Raw genomic sequence first — 21,293 nt, forward strand, 5'->3', positions numbered from 1 at the left:
TTTTATTACATGTCCGTCTTTGGGTCACAGACTTCCATATGTGTACCAAATTTCAACTTAATTGATCCAGTAGTTTTGGAGCAAATAGGCTGTGACAGACGGACAGACGGACAGACAGACGCACGAGTGATCCTATAAGGGTTCCGTTTTTTCCTTTTGAGTTACGGAACCCTAAAAACGAGATTAATCACGATTAGACTTACCTTTGCGCGGGCGCAGGCCGGCGCGTCCACTTGCCGTCGCCATTTTTGAAAAATGACAGCTTGACATTGACCGTTCTATTTTGTCATTTGTCATTGACATTTCTATTTCTACATAGTCTAAATTACAAGCTGTGCATGTACATGTTTACTAACAAGTTATGGATTTTTGTGGTCCGAAATAAATGTTTTTTTTTTTTTTATTTGTTCTATAAATTTTGACAGCTGTATAATGAGTTACAAGGAATGCATTAGGGTTACCATTGAGAAATACTCCACAGCATTTTTTTATTTCTTATGTCCTTTCCAAAGGAAGGATGTAGGCAGGAGGCTATACGAGTATCCTGAGAGCGTTTGGTCAACAAGCAAGGCTATTTTTAGGATGCATGCAAATGTATTAAAATTGATGCAAACAAACTGATACACTTGCCCACGACAACGACAACAGCCCCACAAAAACCTGTTTAGACATTAATTTATTTAATTTAGTTTAGTAAGATACGCTGTAATAGGCCAATCAAATCAGATCCAAAACATCATTTTAAGGAATTAATTCCCAGCAAGCTGGAAATCGTTATAGTTTCATTTGGTCCTAAATGCGTGTAATCCGAGTTTGCTCCATCCCAGGAAAATTTTAGGATATTACTCAAATTATCAATAAGTACGAAGGTTCAGACAACAACTTTGCCTCCCTATAAACATATAACTTGATGCAAACTTCCCTTGCAAATATTGTATACATATATAGGAAGTAGGCGTCAAGAGATTAAAATGTTGCAGTTTCAAAATGAAATTCTCATGTATATTTAGATATTTTATTTTCCTATTTACATATCCATCTTTTTGCTGATCTATTTACAGAAGTGTACATGATAAATACATATAAACTTTGACGTATAAAAACATACATATCTACGGTAACTAATATCACGAATTATCTGCATTTGGCAACTTTGTTACAGGTAACATACAAGTTTTAGGAAGATTTACATAGGTAACTTATATCATTTTTATATGGAAATAAATAGGTTTCAGTAAAAAAAGTTAATTGATTGCTTTGTAATTTTGTAAAAGACGTTTTCAAGTCGGATTTAAAATTACTCAGAAATGGACGGTGTATTAAAATTAATTGCTAGAAATAACTACATTGCAAAACGAAAATTATGAACCGGATAGGTACGTCACGTTGGACTCTTGGCACTGTTGCATATAGAATTCATGAAATAGTGGTTACCATTGCAACCTTCAAAGAAAAGTAAGTCATATCTTTAGTTTTGTTTTTAGTTATTTATCTAGTCGCACCAAAATAAATAAAAATATTACTTATAAATTTATAAATAGTACATAGTGAAGTATTATTTTGACCCTAATTCGTTGACAAACAGTTCGCTTGGCAGAAAGAAATAACACAAAAGTAAAAATTTTCGTTTCGCAACACAATCATGAGGCAATCACGCGTGTCCGCAGTGAGGCACGAGCTCGGGGTCTTCGCAGGTGAGGTTCTGGTCGTCGAACACCTTGCCCTCCTCGCAGGTGATGAGGCGGGGCTGGCCCTCCACGCAGGTGATCAGGCGGTGGCAGTCCCCGGGCACGGGGAAGCGGGGGAAGGGCCAGAATTTGGCGGATTGCGTGTTGGCGGGCACTTTCGTCGGGCACTTGAAGCCGATGACCGCTGTGAATATAACATATGTAATAATATATAACATTTTTAATTCTTGTCTTCCTTTATGATATTAGAACACGAACGTGTATACATTTTTGGACTAGCTTAGCTCATGCTTAGCTCAACACTGGGGCGAGCGGTGTAGCAATATCAACATTGTTTAAAAGTGGCACTGTGCTTTTATTGCAGTACGTTCGATCGAAGGGACTCGTGTACTGCAAAACTAGAGTGATCCTGACAAATTTGTATCAGTTAGGCTTAAACATGCCACTATAAATAACGACCTTCATCCTTCATTGCTAGGAGAAACCTTCATTTCTTACAATTATCAAGGTTGCAATTGGCTGTAGCTTTGTTGCAAATTTCTTAAAGTTACTGGCAAAAGGAAGGCCTACAACCTGTGAGACCGAGACCCAGTTCGAAATATATCCCCAAATATCGAAGGCCAGTCTGGTTTGTCAGGATAGTCATGAGTGCTATGGCAAAACTCTACGCCCTATCGTGCTTTGAATCTGTCATGCTGAATTGCTCACCTTCAGGATTACAAAACGGCTGCAACAGATCAGGCCAGTTGCATCCATGGGTTCGGTGGTCGTAGACCAGACCAGGGGTGCAAGGCTCCTGCTCAGGGATACCGTAGGCGCACTTGACGTAGCTGGTGGAGCACTCTTCGCTGTCCGGGTAGATGCCAAACTGGAACTCGCAGCCCGGAGAAGAGTAGGGGACCACTGCAGAAAAGACATTTGGATATAATTTGTACACAAAAGTATCTATTAAATAGGTACAAATAAATATTATTAGTATTGGCGTAGTTATCGAGACAAATTAAAGCCTTAGCTCCTGAACAGGGGCGTATGGCGTATTTACCCTATGCCCAAAATATGCTATTTTGGGTGGCTATGGGGCGGTCAAATTTTAGCACAGGACGCCAAATACGACATACATACGACCTTGCTCCTAAATATACGCTATATGTTTATGGCTGGGGAAGTGTGTGTAATTTTTTTGTCATTTTAGCATATTCTCTTAAGATAAAAGATAAGATAAAGATACTTTATTATTCCAGTAGGCATCCTAGGCTCCAACCAAATACCTCTGCCCCGAGAATTTGAATCCCTCCTAAGCATTCAGGAACTAAGCGACAATACTTGAGTCCGTTGCCCACGAAGAACAGAACCTTCTCGCCGCAGGTCGCCAGAGTCCCAATCAGAATTCAAGGCCAAGGTGTTCACAAATATCTGAACAAAGCCTTTATTATCAAGATGTTAAAGTGGATAATCAAATATGTTTAAGTAACTTAACCACTCGGATAATACCTGATGGCGACTTAGTCAAACTGACTAGTTTTCCTGTGCTAATCCATCATTTAATCTAGTGGTAGTTATAGTAGTTAAGGACATGGCCCTTGAAATCAAAGAAGCAGACAGGTTTCCACCATTAATATTCCATAGATTCTCAAGAAGAATCATTGATAATTTAACACATCTCTGAACTTACAGTCAGCTTTCCTTTGTCCGCAATCGACCGCCCAATGGTAGTTGCAGTGATTGTGCACAGCGCCCTTGCCGTCGAACAGCAGACCGTTCTCGCAGGTCTCCACCGTCAGGGTCCCGTTGGTGCAGAGGAAGAACTGATCGCATAGTTCGGGGTGGGCGTACGCCTGGAACCAAGGAAAAAATACTTATGAGTTTTTCAAGATCAAGTTTAGGTACTTCTTTGAGTTAAAGAAATCGCAATAGCAGAACATTTTAAGCACATTGTATGTATATGTTTGCTTGTCAGAGAGTAGGTAGTGATAGTGTGGGTTTCAGGGCTTTTCACAAGTTAGGAGTATCCCCCAGGGAACTTAGCTAGAGTCGTACCAAGAAAAGTCTGCACCGGATTTGATAGCCCACGCAGTGTAAGTGTTATTTAATTATACGTCATAATTGCATAGAAGTTTGACGTTCAAAATAACACGTGCACTGCGTGGGCTATCAAATCCGCTGCAGACTTTTCTTGGTCTGACTCTAGACAGCAAGGAGATACCAAATGCCTTAATATAGCCAAAATTTTGGTGCACCAAGGAGAGCTCGGCACAAATATGACCGAAATACGTAATTTTATTAAAACATGTCGCTTCGCTAACTTGTAATGGTCATTCGCTTTCAATGCACATAATTATTGCTAAGGGAAATTCGCTGGGCAATTAATTAAAACAACGTAGTACAATTATCGCTGTCGCCTAACGAGGTTATGAATCACACTTTCTTTCAACAGTTACGTGCGTTCGCAATGCGTTCAACATTCTTTAAAATCAAAAGGAACAAGAATGGAGTTATGTAATATTTTAAAAACTGTTAAAATATTTATTTTAACGATTATTAATTATTATGGTAGACTCGAAGTTTATCATTCCTAGTTCCAAGGAGTGAGTATAGTAATAGGTAAGGTAGATGTCCAAGGGTATGTTGCCATGAGGCGGAGACGAATGGGAATGATTTATTTGAAGCGCATATTCCCATTTGTGTCATTAGTGATTCTTATAGGTATAGTAGTTTGTATATTAGCCTTACTTTTAATTTTTTGAATATTAGTGCGAAATGTTAGTTACCTGCACTCCATATTGTTCCGGGCACTCAGGCGCATGTTCAAGCAGGATGCCAGCGTTGACTGTAAAAAAATAAATAATAAATTAAATTAAATAATTAAAAGAAAACCTACATTAGTCACAAATCAGTCCCATTCTGGCAAATGTATTAAGTGCGAAAATGGCTTGTTTTATCCATTACGATAAATGATAAAAACCAAAAGCCCGATATAAACGTTCATAAGGCGTAGCTGGTTGCGCACCAGACCATCCGTGGTATTAATTACGTACGCTAAAATTGTATTGTATAGGGTGCGTTAGTTAAATCAATCAGCTCTTCAATTGTGATTAGAGAAACCGGACCTAAGTGAGATAAATCCCATACTGTTGCACCATTCGCACATAATTAATTAGGCCAGCCGATATGAGGAGGTTATTACGCACTCAACCTGAGGCTGCTTTCAATATAATAGCACATAGGCGTGTGTAATCGGTCGCGTGGAGCGTGACCGGGTGTCGACATCGGGTCGGCGGGGTAATAACCCCTATTGCTTCATTGCTGGGGTTTGATCGGGCTAAGCGAGTCACGACGAGAATTGGCACAAGAATATCGGTGGTTTCTTAAGACTTTAGTCTTTTCAAAGGGCTGTCTATACTGTGGTTACATTGTCACATCGTTATAATTTGTGTGACACAGATCACAAACAGACACCCAGTGAACTAAAGCCTATTCTTTGTAAGCTTTTACTACAAGCACTAGAAATAAGCGAAAGCGGTTTATTTAAGTTCTTATGACTAAGAAGGTAGGTACTTCCGCTTTTTCTTGTGCAAGTTATAAACTTTCAGTTAGGTAGTAAAGATGCTGAATACCTGATATAGTTACTTTTTATCCTTATACCAATAATAACGAAGGGTTATCATTATCATGGCATTTGTTAATACCTACAAACTAATTTAGTTTTGTTAATAATGGTAGCATTTCAAGCATGCCTCCACATACGAGTGCTGAAAAATACCACGTACTTAAAAATATAAGACAATGTATAATCGGAGGCGGTCAGCGGCAACGTACCGCCGCGCCAAGGTTACCCACTCGTTACTTTCTCTCCGCCCGGCCGCTAAAATGCCGCGTGGCCAACTACTTTAACCTTCTAATATTGTACTTTGACGCCTTCATCTGATAAGAATGTCACCACAATTGTCGACACAGCTTTTGTCTGCCAGTAAGAAGCTCTTTGCCTATGTAATTAATTAATTGAACATGTTGTCTTGGCTCGGAGAATATGTTTGACATATGAAATAGATCTATGACCCAAAGATATTTACGCTTTTATCATATGTCACGGAGACTATATTCTAACAGGTAACCTATATAAGTGCGAGAGCGATGAATGACGCGACAAAAGATAAAAATGCAACCATTATTTCCATAATGAGTTGCACTATTACTCACTTAGTCGGGAAGCGTGGGCGTATCATACTATTGGAACCATCAATCGTTAATGACGAGGGCTTTCAATTAAATATGATATTCAACTCGCAGTTTTTACTGGACAAGACTGATAACAAATCATACCGCACGTTACACATCTTAACCAAAGCAAACCAGTAATGACTAATGACTCAGGAACCGCCACAGATCTCATCTTCTCCCGTTAGTTCTCATCGTGCTCTCTTGAAGAATGAATGAGAGCATAAATAACTTCAATTTCATCGCTTAAACTCTATGCACATATATTTATGTTCGTTCTTGGTTCTAATAAAGGCATTAGAGTGTAGCCAATATATCTGACTTCGAATATTTGTGGGTACCTAACACTAATTTTAAAGTCAAAATTCATTGACTCTGTCATCGCAAGCTTGTTAGACAATCCAATACCTTAGAATTTTTTGCCGATAAGTGTACCGTCAATAAATTGCTGCTAAAAATGTTGCATGTCGAAAGTTGGACGCATTGTCATGTCACTGTTCTTGATCATGGGAACTATTCTTGTGTCAATAGATTTTTTAAAACCAAAGTTCAGTATTTAATAAAAAAGCTTAAATTAAACTCAGTGTTAGTAATTTTACTTACTAGACTTGCTGCGTATTCGAACTTCAAGATCCATTCTAGATACGTTATAGTTTAGTTCTCTTTTACCACGCAATTCGGGCAACCAATGTCACTTTTTACGTTAGATGGAGTGAGATATCTATTAGATGTGAATTGGATCTCTAATTCATATCCTGTGGAAATCGTTCAAAAGTATCTCCAGAATCGCGCAAATGTCAAATTTGACAGGTTAGATCTTAAATATATCGCTATCGTATCTTGGTGATGTCTAAAAGATATCTAATAGATGTCTATTTCAAAATCCGAATCGGGCCCTTGGTAGACTTTGCTCCGCAACTTAGGACTCAAAAGCTCTATAGATTCAATGTTTTCATAAAACACTATGCATGTATTTTTGAGTCAAAGTAACTAAGGCAGGTATTTTATAATTTTCGTAATAAAATTATATGTACTAATTAATTTGCAGCATTTTATCTCGCCGTAACGGCAGGTTATCGCCTAAGTGAGGGGGTCGCCGTAAGTATAGCAAGGTTGCGGAAAGTGGTTACAGCTACAGCTAGTTAAGATAACGTTCGCGAGTTGTCCTGTCGCTATCAGATATCGGAGCGGCCAAGGCGCTCAAAAGTATCTGAACTGAACATACACTTAAAAAATGTCTTGATCATTGAGGTTTTTTGTCATTTGTTATCCAATATTTCCATATCTCAATATTCGTAAAAATACAAAAGCTTACCAAAGTTTTTAGGAGTTTATAGAACCACCACCAATTACCAATTAAGTAATAGGTATGAGTATACCTAAACCAACTAAAAATATACTTAAGAAAACGTAAACAGATAATTTTAACTAAGATAAAACAGTTTTTAATTCATAACTTGTTCGTAGTTTCAGCACCAGCCTTTGCCTTTTTTATTAAGGTCACTATTAATATAAATATCAAAATTCCAGTTTATTTGACCTTTGGATTATTATCAGCGACTGACATTTCCGATCAACTTAATTAATTGTTCGTTGATTAAAATCTGATTGTTGCAAAAATCCATGTCCTATGCTATGATTTCAAAATCTAAACATATACAGTGAAACCTGGATAACCGGGACCGTTAGCATCCTGTAAATTTCTCTCACTCACAAGAGCTACTCCACTTACCCAGAGTCTCAGTTAGCCAGATATAAATTTATACAGTATGTGTCTGACCATGGGGCTTTAATTCCAGGGCTTGATATTACTCCGACCAAAGGGACCAACCCTTAAATCGGGAAAAAAATTAGGCTTTTCCATAGAAAACGTCGACATCTGATCAGCCAAAATGTATGGAAAACTAAAAAAAATTCGGGATTTCGGGGTTGGTGCCATAATAAAAGTAGCTCCATTTAACGAGTAGAATCGAGCCCTGGATTTAAAGCCCGATGGTCAGTAACACTCTGTATGTGTCTCATTTACAGAGTTATTTATAGAGGTGAGAATAGAGGTTATTTCAGTTATTATGGTATGATTATTCAATAAAATAGCGTATTTTTTAAACACAATATATATGAACTTAAAAAAAAATCTATAAACGCCTATTTGTGCCTCTTTCAAAGAAACATTAACCTACCCTTTACTTAATATCGGTCGATAGCTTATGAAATTTTAGTACTTAACGGAACGTATATCTACATTAAGCGGTCTTCAAATTTCATGCGTATCCGCATGCCGCCCCGGTATGCGAGCGGGACACCGCTATATGCGTGCATACATCCGTCTCGTTCATACACAGATGCTGAGATGCGCAGGATTATTTAATTAATTTGAATACGTTGTGTAAGATGGTAGAGTAATCGTTTCTCAGCCTTCCGCCATTTCTCAATTACATTATCGAATGGGTTGCTGAATAACGTATAATTCCGTGGAGCCACGCCTAGATTGTCTTTATTCAAGTTATTTGCCAACTGTTCTAATAATTTAAATGAAATTAAATGCTCTTTATTTCAGTACTCATAAAGCTTTATGAGCTCATAATGTTTGGATATTTAGTTTTCATACGATGAATAGCTATACAGACTTTTATAAATATAATAATCTGAGTAAAGAAATCCTTAAAAAATATATAATAACTTTAAGACCAGAGGTGGGCCAAAATAACCACGGTATGGGTGCCGCAAGACGGGCGAGGATGTGGTAGGCCCAGACGGAGATGGCGGGACGACCTGGACGCATACCTTAACGACTGGCCGGAGATTGCCCAAAATCGAGACGAATGGAAATCAAGGGGGGAGGCCTTTGCCCAGCAGTGGGACACCGTATAGGCTTATATATATATCTATAACCTTAAGAATCAGACCTTTTTTTAAAATGGCTTAACTTGGTTAATAACTAACTAGTTTTGCCACCCGCATTGTGAGAAGGTAAGAAGTAAACATCATTAATCTTTTAGGTACCTACGTAACGACATTTTGCTAGACAATAATTGCGTGTCACGGTGCATTTACTAAGAACATGGCACTGTAATATATCGCGTATTATATCAGAAGTGTGAAAAGCGATCTTCCTCAACGAATCAGATAACGGGGTGAACGTCACGACTGCTATTCAACAAACGACACAGGCACAGCGCATCCGTTTAGTGCACGGCGACTTTGCCATGATTGAGCAAATGTGAGTTTGCATTTAATTTAAGGGCCCCATTCGGATTTTGAAATAGACATCTATTAAACATCTTTTAGACATCACCAATATACGATAACGATATGTTTAAGATCTAACCTGTCAAATTTGACATTTGCGCGATTCTGGAGATACTCTTGAACGATTTCCACAGGGTATGACTTAGAGATCCAATTCACATCTAAGAGATATCTTACTCTATCTAACGTAAAAGTGACATTGGTTGCCCGAATTGCGCTACAAAAGAGAACTAGTTGATATCTAAACTATAACGTATCTAGAATGGATCCAGTACGTGTCATCTCTTGTGAATATCTTGAAGTTCGAATACGGCAGTTATTTTTAGTAGTCAATTTCTTTTAATTGCAAAGTTGACCTCCGTAACATGCGGAACTGAACTACATCTGTGCCGTACTTAACATGCAACGGTTAACAAAAGGTAGAAGTGCGACAGTTTCACGGTGACCGATATTTTTTTAACACTTACCTACATTGACATAGGTATAGATATAGATTGGTAGAGGTAGGTAGAGGTATTGGTAGAGGTAGGTATTTTCACTTTAAAATTAAGTGCATTTTACATTCAGTGCGCATTAGTTATGCCTAACACGAGTTCACGCACGTGATAAGTCTATAAGTAGGAATGGAAATGCTCCTCGTTATCAATTTTACATTTTTGTTTACATTTAAATAACATAAACAGGCTACTTTAAAAATAACATTATTACTTATTGTACTATGTTGTATTATTGATAAAAACAAAATAACTACATATATTATTTAAAGTTCTGGTTATTCTACTGTTTTGTATCACTTGCGTGGGGCGGCGTCGAACCGTGCTGTGCATTACATAACGATCGAGATGGAAAGCATCGCTGAGACAATAGACTCAACACGTCGGCACAATGAGGAAACGAACGGGACATTTCTACGCTTCTAACGCTGCGGGCGTTTATGAGCTTTCGCGTTACTATGTGCCACATACATACGTATACTGTGAAACCTGTAAAAACTGTCTGAAAGGTGATCGATCCTTACGTGACGTAATCGTCCGCATCTTAAGCGGGAAAGCATATTCACCAAGACAATGGGAAATGAATTAGAGATTCACTAGATATGAAAATATAGTAAAGACATGTGACGTTCCACGGCAAAAGGTACCTTATAGCGGAGAAAATTTTGTTAGTTTACAAGGACGAGTGTAAAATGGCGTCGTAAAACGCAGGAGATCGTTTTAAACGAGTCTACTGTATTATAAACCTCGGGTATTTTTGGCAATAGGTACCATGAACAAAGAATGAAACGATACCTACATAATTCATTTAATCGCGGTGGGCTTAACTAGGTATTAACAAAAAGTTATATGCAATGTGTTTGTAATATTTTTTACGTCAAATTGCCTACAGTAAAGTATAATTTTCCATTATACAATGTGTTTCAATTGAAACTAAATGCTGAATTAATAACCTCAGATAAGTACAATACCTACGTTAAGTGTAATTATACCTACCTTTAATTTTCTTACACAGCTTATTAAACGTGCCAGGAAACTCATAAGGGCAATTAATGTTTTTATCAATTACAAACATTTCTGGCCAAGGACAGTAGTATCCGCTAACAAATTTTAATATGACCAGTACAGGGGTATAAGCTTTTTAATATATCTAGATGATGATAGGAAAAAGGAATTATGATTTTTCTAAAGAAAATTATCTACCTACTTGATAACGCTGTATATATTATCTTATCTTGTTTTTAAATAAATGATATTTGAGCTACTTAAATGAGCAATAAGTAGCAGTTTTCGTGATTTTTTTGATGGTAGAAATGTAGAATATGTTTAACTTTAAAGTGAGAAACTAAATAAATCAGCACCATACTTAATATAAATTAGCCCAGATGGAAATAATATATAATTTTTGCAAAGTTGAATTCGTTTTAGAAATGCAGCTGTCAAAGCAAGGGGTTAAAGGTCAGTTCATAGATTTGTAATATTGATAACTAGTGACCCGCCCCAGCTTCGCACGTGTGTTTAACAAATTATACACCTAGAAAGCGTTCCCAAGAATCATTCTATTGATAGATGGATACCGCATGAAAATCCGTTCTCTAGTTTTTCCTTTTACACAAACAAATATACAAACACACAAACAGACAACAGACAGACGCGGCGGGGACTTTGTTTTATAAGGTGTAGTGATTCAAATTAACATGCCATATATTTTTTTTTTACACTTTTCATCAATTCCTCATTGCTTTGTTAGAAATAACAATCCATTAAAAAAAGTTACCTATTCTACAAATACGACTAATAACTAATTGATTATTTAAAACTTTCGCGTTTTGTACACATATTAACTCACATTTATAGACGAGTCTATCGCGAAACGTAATAAAATAAATTCGCGATAGACCCGTCTATAAATGTGAGTTAATACGATTAATATGTAAGAAATAGGCTATTTAAGCTGGTTTACGCGTTACAGCGACTTGACCTTCTTACTGGCTTACGTGCTGGCGTAATACTCCTCAATAGCTGTTTAATTACTGTCCATTCCAGCCGTTATGCAAACGTTTCGCTACAAGAGAGACAAACAAATGCACGCATGTCATTTTTCCGTCCAAGCGCAATCAAGTACTTAGGAGGCCGATTCTAACTACTAGTCAAATCAGCTTCTGTTTTAGTTGTCAAAACGTTTTTCTAATATGGAATTTATATGAAAACGAGTGTAGTGACGTCACGCGGTAAACTCGCCTACTTTTGAAGTTGAAGAACCCTTAACTACTTAAATAAAATAAGCGTCTCGAATTCGCCCACCGAGGGTGCCGTACTTTTTAGGATTTGTTGTTATAGCGGCAACAGAAATACATCAACTGTGAAAATTTCAACTGTCTAGCTCTAGTTAGGTATCACGGTTCATGTGACAGACAGTTGGTGGACAATGGAGTCCGTTTTTAGCCTTTGGGTACGGAACCCTAAAAAGAGAATTCAGTTACACGTCCCACTGTCTCCTATCATGCACGATATTTATTTATTATTATTATATTTATGTTGTTAAAATTTTGAAACAAAGAAGCTTTCAGTCAGGGCAGGGCCGACATACCTCTAGTGCCAAACAAAGCTATACGTGAGCTGGCTCACAATTTTTTTTAGTTGCATTTTTGCTTGCACGCGGCCGTGACATGAATTCAATTGAATGCACGTTGACACGTGAATAAAACTATAAAACAATAGGTATATTTTTAAAGAAACTGAGCTTTAGACGTTGCTTTCAAAAGTAAACCCCCTTATAAAATTAATTGCCTGCGTTAGGAAAATAATTAGTCCTATTATAAAATGCAGATATAGGTAAGGAAGGTAAGGAATAAGAGATGCAATAGATATGAAATAGTAAATATATGTGATGTTCCACGGCAAAATGTACCTTATGGCGGCTGGCGCTTACGTCGCATAGCGCCGCAATAATATTGGAGCGACGTTAATAATCGTAAGCGTACCTTTATCCGTAGGACGTCACATATCTTTACTATATCGTATCTAGTTAATCTCTAATTCACTTTCAGAATCGCGCCGTATGTACATAAATTGCATAAGGTACCTAGCTTTCAAAATGATTAACTTGTACCTATGAAACGTGGAATAGTTTTCTGATAAAGTTAAAAATCTTTGTAAACAAGATAGTATTACCTATTACACGATTTCTAATCGAGAATCCTTTGAAGTATCCGCGTCCGTCCGGTTCTCGAAGGATATGCATCGCTTCCTTATTACAATCTTATTACGTGGAAATAGTTCAATCCTAAAGCGAAGATACAACAAAGGTTGTGACGAAGGCAACCTTAACTTAAGAGTAGCCACTACATCCATCTGTAGATGTCATACACGTATTTTTTTCTACTCGTCGATATTAATGTTTGAATTAAGACTTCATTTTCCAATCTGTAATCACACACTTTTCACTATGGGCTCTCTCAACTATAATGAGTTCTTACGAAACACTATAGTCGACTATAATGAATTCTCGTGTCGCCTCGGAAGAGGAAAATACATCAACGTCCTACTGCTTAATGATTAAGAAGTGCGTTAATGTCTTCTGTACTATCTATACATATAATAAAGCTGTAGAGGGTCGAAAGTCAAGTGTACATGGAAGATATTTGAAAAAAAGTTGGCTGGGGATACTTAGAATCGATAACAGAACACGTTCCAACAGTTTTTAGAATTTTTGTCTGTTTGTCTATTTATCTGTTTGTCTGTTTATTTGAACGCGCATCACGTGAAAACGGCTGAACGGATTTTGATGCAAACTTTACTAATCTGTCGAGAAAATCTCCGGCCAGGTTATATAGGCTATAAAAATTCAACCCCTAAAAGGGGGGGTAGCCACAACCCTCGCTTGATTTAAGTTTGCCCCTGAATCTTATGGCGCTACTTATGAAGGAGGGGCAAACTTTTTTCAAATATGTGCTACCACTATTGAGTACCCTGGTAAACTAACAGATGGCGCTGAATTTAATACGTAGTGACATGAATAGCCACCGAGGAAGGTTTTTGCCAAATTAACTCTGAGTTTAGATGAGGGGGTACGGACATCAACAAATTTAATTGAATAATTATGTCGAATTATATTGTCCCTGGCGCTAGGCCGGGAAAACGCTAGGTCGAAGAAGAATTATGTCGTATTAATAATATACAACAAAATTAAGACAGTAAATTAATTACCCCTCATTGCACAGTGCCATCTTTTTCACGACTACCCAGAAAAAAGAGAGAGAGAGTGTATTGTGTTTTCAGCGTTCGTGTTTGTATGTAGGTATATATTTATTTATCTAAGTTTCTTTATTACACCTTAACATCTGAATGCCTTAACCTTAGCCCGACTACGGAATGCAAATCGGTTATTTTTTGTATGGAAATAATCGGTTTTTAACCGAAACCGCGGTTATTTCCATACAAAAAATAACCGATTTGCATTCCTTAAGCCCGACGTACGTGACACGCTGTACGCTTACCAAAGCCGGGCGCCGAAGGCGCCCTCATAGTAAAACCTTCGGACCAGTGCCGGATTAACCAATAAGCAAAACAAACACGTGCTTAGGGCATCACGTTCAGGGGGGGCACCAAAATGCCAGGTTGAAAAAGTAGAACAAATTTTAAAATTAGGGGGACACACATCGTTTTTACCACACGATTTTTTTTAAGCTGTACAAAAGCTAATTTGCAAAAATAATGGCGCGTAATTCTTTGGTAGCAGTAGAAGAGTCGTGATTATATGCATAGATTCGATTTCAACCCACTCTTTTGTGGTTCGGCGTTAGGTCTTATGCGAGGCCTTCTGCCTTACGGCAAAGTTGATCTTCTGCCTTAATTACACTTGGGCGTGGATCCAAATCCAAGCTTTCCTCTTTCGCAGCTGGGCCTACTGCCTTGCTCACACTTCGCCAATTCAATTCACTTGGTCAATTCCAAGCTCTGCTTTCTTGCATCTTTTATGCATGAAAACAACCTCGCTGAGACCCTTAAATATCGAGCCCTATGCGAAGCTAGGCTGATAGAAAACTGTCCCATCCCTTCTTTGTATGAAATCCTGGATTCGCACCTGGTTGGGACTAAAAGTAAAATTGCGTTTTTTATATCGAAAAATTTTCGCGCTTGCTTCGCTCGCGTTTTTAATAACTTTCTAAGGTATGATAAAGGTAACATTCGGGTGGGGACTGCAGCAGCATTACTCTGTTGCAACGTTACTGCTGCGGTACTGTCAATTTTCGTGATAAAATGATGTGGCTGATTTCCATTCTCAGCTGTAATGCGGCAATGAACTTTTTTTTTTATATTATGAATGGGCTTACTCATGGCCACAGACTAGCCGAGGCGTAGACGTGGCCTACGATGGAGCGAGCTCGCCCAGAAGGTGCCTGTTCACTCTTGATTTGAAGGTTGCCGGGTTATAAGAACACGGAAATATAGACGCCGGCAAGGAATTCCATTCCTTGGCAGTGCGCATAAGGAAAGTAGAAGCAAAGCGCTTCGTGCGAATTGGTGGAATATCTACCAAGTAAGGACTGAACTTCACTCAATTTACCAAAAAAAATAATGTACTCTTAATGACCCTAGGGAGAGGCGGCACCATGGTCTAGAAATGCTTAGGGCATCAAAATATCTTAATCCGGCACTGCTTCGGACTTAACCCGACGTACGTGTCGCGCCGTACGTGTTCCAAAGCCTTCGGCGCCCTCATACTAAAAGGATCTGGCGTAGCCCGACAACTTCACGCGCTGCACGCGGTTCAAAGCCAGGCGACTTCGACTTTCTTATACTAAAAGAGACTTACGTGACACGCTGTACGCATTCCAAAGCCGGACGCCTCCGGTGCCCTCATACTCAGAGCGTCGGGCGTAACGTACGCGTTTCAAAGCTGAGCGTCTTAAAGAGTCGGGCGTAGACCGACGTACGTGACACGCTGTACGCTTGCCAAAGTTGGGCGTCGAAGGCACCCTCATACGCTGTACGCGTTCCAAAGCCGGGCGCCTTCGGCGCCCTCATACTAAAAGTGTCGGGCGTAGACCGACGTACGTGATACGCTGTACGCGTTACAAAGCCGGGCGCCTCCCTCATACCTACTCAAAGCGTCGGACGTAACCCGACGTACGTGACACGCTGTACGCTTGCCAAAGTTGGGAGCCGAAGGCACCCTCATACTCAAAGCGTCGGGCTAAGCCCGACGCACGTGGCGCGCTGAATTCGTTCCAAAGCCGGGCTCCTTCGGCGCCCTCATACTAAAAGAGTCGGGAATTGCCCGACGTATGTGGCGCACTGCACGCGGTCCAAAGCTAGGCGACTTCGACTTTCTCATACTAAAAGAGTCGGGCGTAGTCGGACTACTACAAATCGCGCTCTAAAAAGTATGAAACAATAAGATAGAATTATTTTAAGAAATTATCATGCAAGAAATTATAAATGTTATAATTTTTTGAATAAAAAAATACAGCGTAATGTAATTTACTATTTTTTTATATATATTTTGCAGCTTACTGACACAAACCGAATTCCACGCGGGCGGAGCCGCGGGCACAGCTAGTATTTTATATTATTTTTATTTCTACCGTTTAAGATAAGTCAATATTTTCCTGCGTTTCCTAACTTTGAAAATAGATGCCCTTGACAAACAGAAATCGTTAGTAGGTATGGTTTACGTCGCTGATTTTGGCCATGCGGCATATCGCGTCACTATATGCGCTAAGAGCTTTCGGCATAATGTCTAAAGCTTGATGGTTTAAAGTCTGGGTTTCATATTTTATTACAATTATATTAAATAACCTATGTTTCTAAGTTGTATATATTACTGCGGTTGCTCAAGAGACATCCAGGAATTTTACCTAAACACTTTACTTTTGGACATTTTACTGGTAGGTACTCAAACTCAAAATTAATATTTTTAAGAACAGTGTCCAAAAATATATCTTCTATAATTAATAAACGACTCGTACGTCTTTAGATTATTCAGGCCATAGATATAATACTTAGATTTTATTACATAGTTACATATTTATTCAATTTAAATTAAAACATATACCAAGAAATTGCAGGTTGGTATTTCTATTGCCGCTATCAATAAGCTTACAACTACTCGTATCATAGATTCAAATACCCTTGTATCTATAATTAAAAACTATTTAAAAATAACATTTAGGTATTGTTAATTGAACAACCCAAGCCGGCACGCCCGAATTTTTTTTTAATGTCGTTCGCACAGGTGTGGGCCTTGAGCCACCTTTCCAATCCGTTGGGCAACCGGCCGGAGGAAACTATTAACTCTATTCGCTACAATTAGGTATATAGGCTACTGTTATATACAAGAGGGAAAAATGTAGACTATGAAATGATAAAACTTAGTCATATACTTTTTTTGAAACGTAGGTATGTTTCAATTGTGGCTCTATTTTTGGCATTTTATGAGTTGAAGTAATGAGTAGATATGAAATATTTTATTAGTATATGTGACAATAAATCTTAATTAAAATGCCTTTATATTAATAAGGCTGATTAATGAACTAACAAAGAACAGAGGTTAGTTTTTTAGTGATAGGGATTACACGTTAGACCGGGCCGTGTCTGGGCCGGAGCTTCCGGGATTACCTTTTCTATGACAAGACAGATGATCACGTGATGCTTTCCATAGTAAACGGTGCGCCGGAAGCTGCGGCCCGGACAAGACCCGATCTAACGTGAGTCATCCTTATTTGAAAGACCGTAAAACGAAGTATGATACTGCAAAAATCATTCCATCGTCATTTTCCAAAAGTAGCTACGTCAGCATCTGACACTTTCTCGGAACATATTGACCTTCTTGTAATATTTGTACGATTTTTATGTAAGAGTTAGACACAATATTGACATACTATTAGACGGAGACATTCGCACGGGCAAAATTATAATAACAGGCTGTGCTTGGGAGAAGATTACATAGTACGATTACGAAACTAAAGGCTATATAGTAGTAGTAGTCACCAACATAATGTACAAGAAACGGGCGCTTCGGATAGAGTAAACATTGCGTAACGTTTAGGTATCACCCATGTGCAGGACCCCTATTCGACAAGCGACGTTTGACGTTTCGTGTTGATCTCCCGTTGATGTGGGAAAAATCACAAGTTCTCGAATACGTACAATGTCAAAATTTGACATTAACAATCCACAGTTATGGTGACAAGCAAACCAAACCGAACCACCCTTAGTTTAGAGTTGAGTTTTGGTTGTACCAAATGATACTATCCACCGTTGATGGAATCAACACTCAGTACCTATGCAATAAAATCAACTGTTGATTTGACGTGGATGCGAAATCTGACAGTTGTACATGTCGAATTTGGCCCCAGATTTAAGGTATGTTATAGTAGCGGTGTAGTACCGCTTACGTAGGTCGTTACACGAAAGCTGGCGGGGATTTTCTATGAAATTGTTGACAGTTCAGTACAAATCTGCTATTTGGGCACCCACTGTTCAAGGGAACCTCGACAAGAAAGAAAAAGAAGAAGTACAAATCTCACGCCGACTGTTATGAATTTATCTGATACGTACCTATCCGTTGAACTTTGAACTAACAACAGCGATTATTTACAATCAATTTACTAATTCCTCCTTTTGACGGTAGTATAGGATAGATATAAACAGGTGAAAGTGTCATTAACCCTTGACGCAAAAAGGGAAGTGCTTATATTTAAGTTCACCACATACAGACACAATGTATATCTGTGTCTGTATGTGGTGCCCTAGCTCAATAAAGGGAGGAATCTATTTGAGAGCAGTTTTCGATAAATGGTTTGCAATACCCCTACGATAGATCTTGGATACATTTTGACTCACCATAGGACGTTACCAGCGCTAATTTGATCGACGGTTTTTTAATTTAGTTATTTTATTTTTATTACAGGTAATAAGTAGGAGGTTAATAAGTAAGTTGTTTCGTAGTGGCTCTGTGTCTGTGCTACACTATCATTTAGATTTGTGTTTACTATAGAATGCATAAAGCCTGTGGCAACTGGTTGTATGACGCCACTGTGCCATGGAGCTTTTACTGCAACAACTTTAGACTGGATGTAAATATCAGAGCGATTCGGGAAATGAATTAGAGATTCACTAGATATGAAATAGTAAAGATATGTGACGTTCCACGGCAAAAGATACCATTGCCCCGCCTTGATATTGGAGCGGCGTTAATAATAGCGTAAACGCCAGCGGCCATAAGGTCTGGGCATGGACTAAGGATGTCTACCATATCTCCTGATTTTGAAATAAATTGATTATATTAGCAGCTATTAATATTCTATATACCTACTATAATAATAATGTGGGATGTTGACTCGACGATCATTGTTCCTATAGTCGTGTCAGCGAACGGTCTCATAGCGAAGAGTCTCGACCAACACCTAGAGAGACTCTCGCTAGGTGGTTGGATCAAGGGTCAGATGCAGAAGGCGGTAATTTTGGACACGGCGCGTATAGTACGTCGATTCCTCACTCTGCGGCCCTGACCACCGGCAGCTTGGGCCCTGCCCCGCTGCCGGCGGCACCCTAGGTTAGGTTTTTTATAATGTGTTTATAATTTTCTTTTTATTGTTTGTAAGTGTTTTTATATTTTACTTTTATATCCATATTATAATTAACCTAACTTAAGAAGAAAAATAAATAAAGAGTATAATAATAAAATTCTTTATTGTGCACTACTAAAGAAAAGTACATAATAGAAAAAAAAAAACAGGACTTAAATGAGTAGGTAACAACAGGCGGACTTATCGCTATAAAGCGATCTCTTCCAGACAACCTTCAGATAGCGAAACAGTGGCAAGAAGTAAGCTATTACTATGTATGTTAGATTAGATTAGATTCTTGTTTGCTCTTAAGAAAAAGCAAACAAGTATAACAAGTTTTGCTTTGTTACATATCCTGTCCATAACACGCGAACAATTAAAAACAGGAACATACATATTGCCACATATTAACAAACCAGTTACAAATGTTAGCACCTCATGAAATTTAAGTAAAAGATTATCATAATTGATTATCTGTTACGGATATCCAGGTAATCATTATGAATTGGTCATGGCGTTGTCTTTAAGTACTTTGAAAGTCAAGCCAAAATTAATTGTGATTACGAAAAGAAAGTTCTTTGTTCCATTTGAATAATTATCTAAGTTAATGAGTTTACTAAGCTTAAGCATACTTCCCCTGTTTTTATTTTTATTAAAGAGTAAATAGAGGCAACGTTTTATAATATATAGCTTGTTTACTTCACTAAGAAACTAAGTACCTACACTGCACGGAATCGGCAATCCTTTCGCTGAATCAATGGGATATTATTGGAAAAAGGGCTAAAGTTTCCATTCAAAGGGTCTTCACACACATTGTCGCTGTACGAACGCACAAATATATAAGCACGGTGCTTAGCTAATATTATGTCGACTGCACATTACCTATGTACGTACAGCGATACGGGGCCCGATTCGGATTTTGAAATAGACATCTAGGAGACATCTTTTAGACATCACCAAGATACGATAACGATATGTTTAAGATCTAACCTGTCAAATTTGACATTTGCGCGATTCTGGAGATACTCTTATTCACATCTAATAGATATCTTACTCTATATCTAGCGTAAAAGTGACATTGATTTCCCGAATTGCGCTGCAAAAGAGAACTAGTTGATATCTAAACTATAACGTGTCTAGAATGGCTCTAGTACGTGTCGTCTCTTGTGAATATCTTGAAGTTCGAATACAGCAGACGGTATATGCAAGCCTACTTTAAAGCAAGTTTTGCCGTACTGAAAAACAAAACCACTACACACTGCCTTGTTATGTATCGATCATATTCCGGACAGTTTTAAGACTTTTAAGCAATGCATAAAAAATTAAAAAATACACCATGAACTGGACAGTGACATAAGAAACAGAAGTCTTACCAAAAGCAACGCAGGCGAGTAGACAAGTTATTCCGGCACTGGTCTTCATGTTGCACGTCCGCGCTTGCTAGCCAGAGCGGCACCACTGGCCGTGTGTCGCGAGTGCGCATGCGACTCCCTTCCAGTGCGCGAAAGGATTAACCCTTTGGTTACAATAGGGTTGACAGTCAATGGTTTCAGCCAGTGTGTATTGTTACCTATATGCTAAATAATGTGTTACTTTAGAGAGAAATACACTTTAGTACACAGATTAAGGCCCAGTTGCACCAACCGCATTTCACAGACTGATTAACGTCAAACAGCAGTGAAGTATGAAATTTTTATTACAAATAAATTTAGCTAAAACTTTAACGGTGACAGACTGCTTGGTGCAACTGACCCTAAGTAAGGATTATATAAAATTTAGTCGCCTTGAAATAAGTCTCGCTCGTAATTTCTTCAAGAGCCCCATTCCGACGTGAGCGATATTCAAGGTCGTATCAAAACAAGATCGTGACAGACTATTAAATTAGAATCGGGCTCCAGATGTTGAACTAATTACCTTCCTTTAAACTAAATAAGCTGTCATTGTGATGTAGAGTTAGGCCAAGAAAAGTCTGCAGCAATTTTGATAGCCCACGCAGTGCAAGTGTTATTTTAAACGATAAACTTTTATGGAATTATGACGTATAAATAATACATCGCTCCTTGAGAAACATA

General features: G+C 38.3%; 1 protein-coding gene and 1 long non-coding RNA gene across 2 annotated transcripts in view; both read right to left on the minus strand.

The window, feature by feature from the left end:
* LOC134678651 (uncharacterized) overlaps positions 1-21,293 on the minus strand; it is a 205,425-nt gene that overhangs the window by 117,754 nt on the left and 66,378 nt on the right. The gene's annotated exons all lie outside the window — the stretch shown is intronic.
* On the minus strand, positions 1,004-20,738 carry LOC134678643 (protein obstructor-E). The gene is made up of 5 exons (XM_063537290.1): positions 20,595-20,738; positions 4,457-4,515; positions 3,361-3,523; positions 2,397-2,591; positions 1,004-1,872 (listed from the first exon to the last, which is right to left on the minus strand). Exons 1-5 carry the CDS (start codon positions 20,641-20,643, stop codon positions 1,652-1,654), a joined length of 687 nt encoding a protein of 228 aa, XP_063393360.1. The 5' UTR covers positions 20,644-20,738; the 3' UTR covers positions 1,004-1,651.

Source organism: Cydia fagiglandana, chromosome Z (genome assembly GCF_963556715.1).
Source record: "Cydia fagiglandana chromosome Z, ilCydFagi1.1, whole genome shotgun sequence".
Lineage (NCBI taxonomy): Eukaryota > Metazoa > Arthropoda > Insecta > Lepidoptera > Tortricidae > Cydia > Cydia fagiglandana.

Bases quoted from the DNA above. Each gene is read 5' to 3' on its own strand.
- LOC134678643 (XM_063537290.1), bottom strand. From the start codon at position 20,643: ATGAAGACCAGTGCCGGAATAACTTGTCTACTCGCCTGCGTTGCTTTT. The intron at 4,516-20,594 runs GTAAGACTTCTG...ATTTTTTTACAG, and splicing joins ACTCGCCTGCGTTGCTTTTG to TCAACGCTGGCATCCTGCTT. The intron at 1,873-2,396 runs GTGAGCAATTCA...TTATATTCACAG, and splicing joins GCCGTTTTGTAATCCTGAAG to CGGTCATCGGCTTCAAGTGC.